General features: G+C 39.3%; 2 protein-coding genes across 2 annotated transcripts; one reads left to right on the top strand and one right to left on the bottom strand.

The window, feature by feature from the left end:
• Window positions 1–150: 150 nt before the first annotated feature.
• LOC311036484 (kelch domain-containing protein 1) lies at window positions 151–6,300 on the top strand. The gene is made up of 14 exons (XM_084045195.1): window positions 151–264; window positions 1,487–1,628; window positions 1,727–1,797; window positions 2,162–2,279; window positions 2,431–2,543; window positions 2,710–2,797; window positions 2,955–3,038; window positions 3,438–3,518; window positions 3,644–3,702; window positions 4,744–4,862; window positions 4,957–5,029; window positions 5,162–5,246; window positions 5,677–5,729; window positions 5,903–6,300. The coding sequence occupies exons 2-14, from the start codon at window positions 1,503–1,505 to the stop codon at window positions 6,042–6,044; spliced, it is 1,212 nt and encodes a 403-aa protein (XP_083901321.1). The 5' UTR covers window positions 151–264; window positions 1,487–1,502; the 3' UTR covers window positions 6,045–6,300.
• A 196-nt stretch (window positions 6,301–6,496) lies between these two features.
• On the bottom strand, window positions 6,497–9,890 carry LOC311036485 (uncharacterized protein). The gene is made up of 3 exons (XM_084045196.1): window positions 8,505–9,890; window positions 8,125–8,180; window positions 6,497–7,579 (listed from the first exon to the last, which is right to left on the bottom strand). Exons 1-3 carry the CDS (start codon window positions 9,012–9,014, stop codon window positions 7,480–7,482), a joined length of 666 nt encoding a protein of 221 aa, XP_083901322.1. The 5' UTR covers window positions 9,015–9,890; the 3' UTR covers window positions 6,497–7,479.
• Window positions 9,891–10,202: the final 312 nt, after the last annotated feature.

Here is a 10,202-nt window from a genome sequence, read left to right as displayed (position 1 = left end):
GACCTATTCATCATTTTCCATCAGACGAGTCGAGTGTAACTTACAATAGACAACCCTCCAACGTGCACGAAAATCGTTTCACGTTACTCTCAAGTTTGCAAAACAGTGAAGCATGACAACATTCGATAGGTTACCAACTTCGGTGTAACACCCCAGAGAGCTGTCAAAACATGTTCCACCTGCCAGCGCCTCATGCGCATGTTATGTTGTTTTTATAAAGGTGAAGAATGGAGTAGCTGACCAGCTGTGGTCCTGATTTAGTATGTGAGTATGTTTTGTTTTCCAGGAGAGGTCTACCATACCATAATATCATAAATAAATGAACTGATCTGTAATATAACGGCCTAAGCTAGATTGCTACTGCATATATTCGCAATAGAAACACTGTATAATAACCCCCACTACAAATATGGTCAATCATAGCCTTGCATCAAGACTATCATAGATGTATTTTATCAATTTTGACATTGTCAGATACGAAAGTAAAAAGCAGACTCGATTAAATACATCTATGATAATCTTGATTCAAGGCTAGGATAATCAAAGTGCTTCAAATGGACTGTCAGTGACTGTCAATTATAGACTACTTGACTGTATTTCCAAGAACGCCCCACACGAGAAGGCTTGTTTTTCTGGGCTGGCAAACATTCCATAACCAGTGGACCATACGAGACACACCCCAGACAGAGTCTGGAGTGTGTCTCGTATGCAGTGGTGGAAAAAGTACTCACATTTCTTACTTAAGTAAAAGTATCAATACTGCAATGTAGAAATACTCTGTCCGGGATTCAAAATTTACTGAGTAAAAGTACAAAAGTATTGTCATCAAAATGTACTTGAAGTACCAAAAGTATAAAGTACTCATTATGCAGAATGTCCCATTTCACAAGTTTTCAAATGTATAAAATGTATTAAAGTCTTTTTAAAATAGCAGATCTACAAGCTCACAATGCCGTCGCATCGCGATGCATTATGAGCTTGTAGATCGGCTATTTTCAAATGGCCGAAATGTATAGGGCTGAAGTGGTTACTGTATGTTTTGTAAATAATAATAAAAATCTACAAAGTAACTAGTAACTAAAGTTTTCAAAAAACTGTAGTGGAGTAAAAGTACAGAATATCTGCCTCTGAGATGTAGTGGAGTAGAAGTAAAAATATTGAAACACTCCAGTAAAGTAAAAAAATCCTCAAAATGGTACTTATAAGTACAGTAAATGTACTTAGTTTCTGACTTTACACCACTGCTCGAGTCGTATCCTAGATGGAGTCTAGTAGTCTGGTCTGTTGACAGGAAGCCAGACCTGTTAGTCGACATCCAATGTCCATCCCCTCCTTCTGGGCTGCTGGGCCAGTTGAGACGAGGCCCAGATCCCAGACTGGTAGACAACTCGCTTCACATGCTGCAGCAGTTATAAAGTATGTATGCCACGGCCACACTACGGTCTACGTTAAGTCATTTGTTTAGTTTTACTGATTTGTTCTGTAGCACTACAAGCACATCCATGGATCTGGATGTGGATTCGGCTTCGGCACAACAGAGGCACTGCTCAGAGCTGGTTGCCCAGGAGAGAAGCGGCCACACGGCGGTGGTAGAAGGACATCTGTTGTATGTGTGGGGGGGATACGTGGTAAGATGAAATCTTATCACCAAATACCTTTGCCTATGTTTTATACATCAAACGATAAGCATGTCAATAACAACAGACATGCTGTAATTCTTCCACAGTCAATTGGAGACGATGAAGTTTTTCTACCCAGTGATGAAATCTGGTTATATGACTTACATCGAGGTATATGGTAAGAGTATGAATTAAGTATGAATTAATTTGCTTGTTTGTGTAATAACAATTTATATATATACACACACACACACACACACACACACACACACACACACACACACACACACACACACACACACACACACACACACACACACACACACACACACACACACACACATATATATATAGTACTGTATACACATGTTAGTACACACAGTATATACAGTATGTTCTGATGAAGGACAACATGCATATATCTATGTATCTGTATATTTCTTTATGTTTTCATTATGTCACATTCATGTTTCTTATGATTAACTTATTGTAAGACAGAGGGAGTGAATTAATGAGTCTCCCTCCACCTTTGGTCTGTGAAGGGAAATGTTCAGCATGACAGGGGAAGTGCCACCTTCAATGTCTGGGACTTGTGGCTGCTACTTGAATGGACATTTGTACATATTTGGAGGTTGTGATGACAATGGACAGACCAATCAGGTGAGCTTGAGTTCTTGAGCTTGAGGAAATTAAAGGTGATTGATTGTATGTGGATTTAATTATTAACATCATTAAAACTGGTATAGTTGCAATATGAATGAAATGTAATGTAACATCAAATACTAAATCCCTCAAATGTTCTATCCCCTAGATCTATTGTGTCAACATCCTGGATGGTAAATATGCTTGGAAGAAAGTCACACCCAACATCGGTTCTCCTCCTTCTCCTCGAGACAAACTGTCCTGCTGGGTTTATAATGGCAGGTACGGACATGGGAAATTTACTATAATTCTCTAACCAAAGGTACCCTATTGTGAAACAGAACTGAGTGCTCATTTTATGCAAATACCAATGATTCCATTACCTGGAACTACTAACTTCTACAGCAATCATGGTTAATTGTTAAACATGTCCTTAATCACTTTGCAGGATCATGTACTTTGGAGGGTACGGCCGCAAACTACTGAGAGACATTGACAGCAGAACCAGGAGCTTCATTGTGGACGAGGCCTCTTGGGTATTATTGTTATTATTTATTTTAATTTCTTTCTTAATGCATCTAGTTCTGTCATTAGACCACGCAATGTCTGGAAAAGGCCACTCTGGATTGTGACTGCTGGGTATGATGCTATTCTCATTGAAGGTGCCTAAAGCTACCTTTACATGATTTTTAGGTTGAAGATGTTTTCTGGGGATGGAACAATGAGGTCCATATGTTTGACCCCTCACAAGCCAGTTGGAGTGAGCCACAAACCTGTGTAAGTCTGTTATTCTACTCAGAAATTGTCTGTATGTACATAGCTGTCCTCTTTATGTTTGTAAGCCTAGTCAAATTGCAGTAAAGGTTGATGATATTGTGTGTGTGTGTGTGTGTGTGTGTGTGTGTGTGTGTGTGTGTGTGTGTGTGTGTGTGTGTGTGTGTGTGTGTGTGTGTGTGTGTGTGTGTGTGTGTGTGTGTGTGTGTGTGTGTGTGTGTGTGTGTGTATATTGTATGCATGGTCTACGTCTACATTTAACAAGCAACTGCACAATCTGACTCAGAGTAGGTATTTTTATGAAATTGCTACAGAGATTGCACTGAGCAAGCTAATCAAAAACAGCACTGTGGTTGCAGCTTTGTGTCTCTCTTGTGTTGAAGGGATATATTTTGTGCACAGGGTCGTGCCCCTGCCCCTAGGGCAGCCCATGCCAGTGCAACACTGTGTCACAGAGGATATGTGTGTGGAGGCCGAGTTATGGTGAGAATGCTACATCCATCTCAAGTCTACTGCATGTTTGCATTCAGTCATCAATAGAAAGTGGAAGATTTTTATCATAAAATTCAGTCACCCACCAGTACATAACACAATTTTTTTTTATGTAGGAAACCAGGACAAATGATGTTCACTGTCTAGATCTTGAATCATGGACATGGTCAGAAATGTGAGTTACTAGTGCAATAAACTTACAGACGTCATCAAATGACATACTCTTTAGAGTGGGTAGTCCACACATTAGTATTATCTGACACAGGGGTGGGCAGCATTTATTTCCAGAGGGCCATACTGACTTCGATAAAGTGAGTGAGGGGCCACACATTGTACGATTGAATTGAAACTTGAAACACATAGTGCTGAATTATGTTAAAACTGCATGAATTTGGTAGACATGCCATACTACTTTAGAATAAGGTCCTTGCTTTCACAAAAACAATTTTCTGTTACAAAATGTTTTTTTTTTTACAGCACTGTACTGTATCACTCTGGTGTGCTCTGTACGAGGTTACAATGAAAAGATTACTTACATAAATCAATCCACGTCAATGCCGTATCAACTTTTAAATGAGCCTATACATTTGTACAGTATCTTATCTTAACTGATATGCACCACTCCAAAGGTCACTGATAAAACACATTGCATTATGTTATAAATATGGACTCAAGGCAGACTGTTTAACTGTTACATTATAAACATAAAACATTTGAGTACATACAGTATGGATGGAAGAATGCAGGTATAGTACTCAAATGGTAAATATTAATTACTATTAATTGGAGTCGAGTTAAATTAAATTGTCTCAAAACCATTAACATAATCTTATGGCAGCATTTTGGAATGTAGATTTTTTGGGGGGTCATTTTGTTTTTCTTTGAGGACTTGGCAGGCCGGATTGAGATGGTCAAAGGGCCGGGTCCGGTCCTCGGGCCGTATGTTGCTCATGTGTGACAGATACAGAAAACAGAAATGGGGAAACAAGGAAATTGGGCTGAAAGAGATTGACTGACTGACTGACTGGGCGGTTGGTTGGTTTTTATTAACAAAAAATGCATATACATGGAAATATATTTGTACATATACAGTACTGTATGTCAAAATGATTAAGTCCAAAATGCTCAAGACCTTATTTCCATTGTGGTCCTTTAAGTGCAAATGTTTGTGTAAAAATGAATGAACATTAACATTAAATCTTGTATGTTCCCTCAGAGTTCCAATCTCCACCCTTCCCACCATTCCCTTGGGCAGATCATGGCATACACTCACAGCAGTTTCAGATAGTGTCTTGTTCCTGTTTGGTGGACTGAGTGTTGATTGCAAACCAATGAGTAAGACATGAATGCATTCTATCAGAATGTACTATGTCCTTGATGGGATATCATTTTATTTTATTCATTTAAAAAAACGATATTTTCCTTCCAGGTGATGCCTGGTTGCTTGATGTTGAAACAAAGAAATGGAGAGAGATTGAGCATCCGTATCAGAACAAACCAAGGTAGTTTGTATCACCTAAAGTGCTGTCATAAATGTAACTATATTCCTCTGGAAATATTGTTCTCTTGGTGATCTGCTGTGAACAAATATTATATTGAGAAAATGCTTTATACTGTCTATTTTCCTACGTTAGGTTGTGGCACACGGCATGTCCAGGCAAAGACTCTGATGTGATTGTCTTTGGAGGAAGTTGTGACTACATCCTGCTTGTTGACACTGTAGGTATTCTGAGGGGAATACCATTGACTGTATATAAACAAATTCGTACTCAACTGTTTTCATCTCAGACTTTTGAACAGTTGTCTAACTGAAAATATGACAAATTAAATCAATGTGTCTCCATTAAACTACACTGGCACCAGCATAGTCCTAATTAAGTTAAGTTTAAACTTGCAAGATTATGTGAAATGGAAACGATGAACAATGAACTTTAAGTCTAAAAAGCCTAAATTCCAGAACAATAGATTAAAGCTGAACAATCACAATTACTTTCCCAAATATATGTTTTCAGAGGGAAGTTTGCTCAATTTAGTGCCTTGGGTCTTTCCTTGGCATTCAAATGAAGTTAAAAATCCATGTTATTCATTATCTGTATGAAAATGTAAAAGAGAAAATCATAAGGAAGGTTTCATCTATATTTCTCTTTAGGGTCACTGCAATGACGCACTTGTTTTCCAGACGCAACCTTATCCCCTGTTCAGGTAAAAAGAAAAAATCAGCATTGTATGATTCACAACAGAAAAGGATACAGAAAGAATACATACTAGCAGCAGTTTTACAAAGAAAAAAAAGTATTTCATTCAGCTACCATTGTGTCAGTGACAACTTCTACTGTCTACTGTTTTGTATAAAATAATGTACTTTTTTCTTACAGGCTCTGTGAGGATTACATTGCAAAGAATGCGAACATCGACAAGATACTTCACAAACATCTCCCTCTCCTGCCACCTAAGCTGCTGAAAGCAGTGCAGCAGAGAATGTCTTACTATAGACCTTTGAAGAAGAAACAGCATTAGTCTGATACACTTCTTAAAACTTTCCGTTCAATGCATTGTAATGCAGGTTTTTATTTATTTATTATTATCATCATAATTTAAGCACTACTCCCATCAACCTTGATCATCCCAATCAGGTTACTGGAAGCATTTTTAATTTTGAAACATATTGTGAAAAATGTTATACATTTGAATAGGCCTATACTTTATAGTTTACATATATTTTATACTAAATACTATATTTCCTGCTGAAGAAAAACTTGTACTGTGACTGTGTTGAATAAATGGTACAGCAGAAAGGTTGCGTCTGATGTCTTAACAAATTACCGACCAGTTATAAATACTAAATGACACAAATGCTATATTGGCACACACAACCACCTCTTTTATCATGCATGCCTTAAAGAACGTTTATACAACATAATTACAGTTAAACAACCATACTCTAAAGAGCGTTCACTCATGCTGCTGGTCTTACTTTAGACCACTAGGTGGCAGTAGGCCTATGCATTGTATGTGTAGCTGAACCTTGTCTTCATCAGCAGAAAGGCAGCTGCCAACGAAGGGGCCTCGCTAAGCCCCTTGAATATCCCTATTGCCATGCATTCCTTCTAAAGGAAGGGTGGAGAAGTGCAGGAACTGTGGTCAGGAAATGAACCTTAAGTACACAGTCCCAGCTCATATAGGACTACCTTTTCAAAGTGGCTGCTTAATAGAAAATGGAAACTGCCCAGACATTATGGTGGAAAATAGTCTTGGAATGGTATCTCAATAATATTAAGCCTAATTCATATTTTGTCATACAGTGGTGTAAAAACTAAGAATTATTCATCACTGGCTATTGTAATGTGTGTAAATAAAACGGTGAGTGTTGAAGCTACAAGAGAAAAAATCTTAGCCAAAACAATCTCCATTACCCATTAACAGAGAAGCGAAAGTAAAGCAGCTAATTGGTTACTTGATAACTGACTGCACTGCACACCTTGTGAGTAACAGTAACAGTTGCAGGGGGTGACAGTGACACCTTGCCATTGCAGGTGTAAAAAAACAAGGCGTCCTCTGTCAGTTGACACCTCTTTATCTAAGTGAAGAGTCTTCTTGGTGCAATTACAAATTTACAACAACAAAACATGTAATCTCTTTGGTTCTGACATTAAAAGGGCAACATCACTCTGTTCCAAGGTGTGTGCAGAGGGGTAGGTACTAGATACTGATAGATTAGAACAGGCCTCTAGATGAAATAGACAACTTAAAAACCCAGACAGACATCCATTCCATTCTTGATGTGCATAAAACCTTTCTCCATAGATTGTCAGAATTTATTGTGACTTCATTATCAATGAAGTCACAAACACTTCTTTGCCTTTTCCAAGGGCAAGGCAAAGTAGCTCACATGTCCAAAAAGGTAGCCCACCCCTGTACTGGGTGGTATAGTGTTTGTTATCTCTGTTGGGGGTCAACTAAACTCTCTCTCGATAGTATCCATCAGTTCCTCTTCTGATCCATCGAACAGTACAGGCATGGTGAGAGAGGGGCCATGGCAGTTGTTAAGAGATCTGGGGAGCATATCAACAAGAGGTGACGCACTTAGGTTAGGTTAAGACTTTGAAAGGGGACAGTTTGTAATTGCAGTGTGTGTGTGTGTGTGTGTGTGTGTGTGTGTGTGTGTGTGTGTGTGTGTGTGTGTGTGTGTGTGTGTGTGTGTGTGTGTGTGTGTGTGTGTGTGTGTGTGTGTGTGTGTGTGTGTGTGTGTGTGTGTGTGTGTGTGTGTGTGTGTGTGTCTTCCCTGTGCATCACTTTGCAAACTGTTAATAAAGTATTCAATCAATCAATGATCTGGTTTTGACTTTGTGCGTCATGCATAAAAGGCACAAAATGGAAATGGCTTGTTTGTCAACGCCTGAAATACAATCTAGGTTGTAAACAATGGTTTGGTATTTCAATGGGCTACTTTAAGGTAAATGTGTTGTAAACAATGGTTTGGTATTTCACTAGGCTACTTTCAAGGTAAATGTGATCCGTCCCTGGGCGGCTTTTACTACAGAACTCTACGTGTGCGCATCACTGAGCTCTAAATCAATAATTGAGCAGATCTACTTACGAGTGTTGTTCTGATCTAGGAAGAGAGTCCACACAAGGACCCTTTGTTAACGAACCCTGTCAGAAGAACAGTTCACACAATAATTAGGATTCTCGTCTATTGACCAATTATTTTACGCAACATAAAAAATAGTGTGTCAAAGTCAAAGATATTCCAAAATTGTATAGCCCATACATTTTGAACTTCTGAATTGGGACGTTCTGTAGTATGAGTAGGCTACTTTCTACTTTTGGTAGTACATTTTAATACCAATACTTTTGTACTTTTACTTGTAATAGAGTATTTCTACATTGCAATATTGATACTTTTACTAAAGTAAAAAAAAAATAGTACTTTTTCCACCACTGAACAATTGTAATGTAGCCTAATCTATGTCTTACATTCTGGAAGGGAGGCGTGTGTTTCCTGAAGTTGCCGAACACACCGTTGCTCTTCTTGTTTACATCCACAGAACCAGTGTCTGGGCCACGTGGCTCTTCGCACAATTCTGTTGTTGGCAAGTGGGGAGTTGAATGAAAGTCACCATCCACGTGGTGGACCCGTCTAAAATTACACAAACCGTATGTCTTGGATCGAATGTACGATTTCCTGGGGCTGTTTTTCCTTTTAGCAAAATCCTCATCATGGTCCTGATCGTAACTTGCCAGAACCCGGTCCGATTCCACAATAATGTCATGATCTTCCTCCACAGAACAGTCAGAGTCGTGTCCCTCACTGTGACAGTCCATCGCGTTGGTCACTTTTGTACCCAAGTTGGGTATTTTCAATGACCTGAAAGAATGGCTCTCCAATTTGGGAGAATAAGTGTCATCTCTTTTGGGGACATTTATGATTTCACTGACACATGATGCAGGTGCGACCTTCTTCCCTCTGCTCGTCCCGCTGCCCATGACTGTCTAGCCCAGTGGTTTGAGACCCAAAAGAGAAATTCTCCCTGCAGTCTCCCTGCAGTGACCCAAACTAGTGAAAATAGCCGATCTACAAGCTCACAACGCCTCGCAACGCGCTGTGAGCTTGTAGATCTGCTATTTTCACTATACTTCTTAAAATATATATGAATGAAATTTGAACATTTTGGATAAAAAAAATCTTTTGCAATAATTTTAAAAAATGAGGAAAAAAGGGATATTTACTCGCAACCCATAAAAATGGTTATGTGACCCACAAATGGGTCCCTACCCAGTGTTTGGGAATCAATGGTCTAGCCTACATAATAATGATCAGACTACAGAACTGAGTCTACAATGTAGTATAGGCTACACAACTTCATGGGGGATGCAAGGGCACGCTCCCATTTCCAGATTCCCTCAACCCCCCCACAACCACAACACAAGAGCTGCCAAGGTTGAAAATTAACTGAATTAACTGCTTTCCACACAGTGGGGGACTGGCATTCACTCTGACTTAACTTGAGGCCAGCTGTACTGTACTGTACAGAACTGTACTTTTCTGCGCTTTTTTTGGCAAACTGCTAAATACAGTATTCAATCAATCAATCAATCAATCAATCAGCTTTCGTAAAGGTTCATTTCAATAACAGAATTCCCACAGAGCAAATTGAAAACGTAGCAGCAGCCCTCCGCCTACTGTAGGCTATAGTATCCAGACTTCCTCCTGTCATGTAACTCCTCTGGGATCATAGGATAGCCTCTCATCATTGGATGGTGACTTTTCAGTAAGTCTTGAAAAAAATCCATATTGTTGCGCCTTCACAGCCGAATGACACCCCCCCGCATGACTCAAAATAAGTTTTGAGCAGAGACGGACTCTCAATCTCTCATCTTATGAAGAAGCAACGGTCCATGGAGCTCAACAGTTGGCCAAAAAGAAGAGAAGAGAAGGGACCGTTACATAACAGGCTCAGACACCGTGGAGAAAACTCCGCCTTCTCCATCAAATTTATAGACCAAAGAAACTCCCACACTGTTTCGATTATTTCTATTGGATGGGAAACAACCCTCAACTTCTACTTTAAGAGCCTTGCACGAGGGAAACATTTATTTTGACTCACTCACTTAGGATAGGCCTACCGGTATATAAAAAACGGAATCTGTGATGTGATAGGATCAATGAATCCA

Source organism: Gymnoscopelus microlampas (genome assembly GCF_963454915.1).
Source record: "Gymnoscopelus microlampas genome assembly, chromosome: 20".
Taxonomy (NCBI): Eukaryota; Metazoa; Chordata; class Actinopteri; order Myctophiformes; family Myctophidae; genus Gymnoscopelus; species Gymnoscopelus microlampas.
Note: the sequence above shows the minus strand (reverse complement) of the source record. Positions and strands in the feature narration are given on the sequence as shown.

Excerpts from the sequence above, each read along its gene's own strand:
- LOC311036484 (XM_084045195.1), top strand. The coding sequence starts at position 1,503 with ATGGATCTGGATGTGGATTCGGCTTCGGCACAACAGAGGCACTGCTCA. Across the intron at positions 1,798-2,161 it reads GACTTACATCGAGGTATATG|GGAAATGTTCAGCATGACAG; the intron begins GTAAGAGTATGA and ends TGGTCTGTGAAG. Across the intron at positions 3,703-4,743 it reads TCATGGACATGGTCAGAAAT|AGTTCCAATCTCCACCCTTC; the intron begins GTGAGTTACTAG and ends ATGTTCCCTCAG.
- LOC311036485 (XM_084045196.1), bottom strand. The coding sequence starts at position 9,014 with ATGGGCAGCGGGACGAGCAGAGGGAAGAAGGTCGCACCTGCATCATGT. Across the intron at positions 8,181-8,504 it reads ACACGCCTCCCTTCCAGAAT|GGTTCGTTAACAAAGGGTCC; the intron begins GTAAGACATAGA and ends TTCTTCTGACAG. Across the intron at positions 7,580-8,124 it reads CCTAGATCAGAACAACACTC|ATCTCTTAACAACTGCCATG; the intron begins GTAAGTAGATCT and ends TATGCTCCCCAG.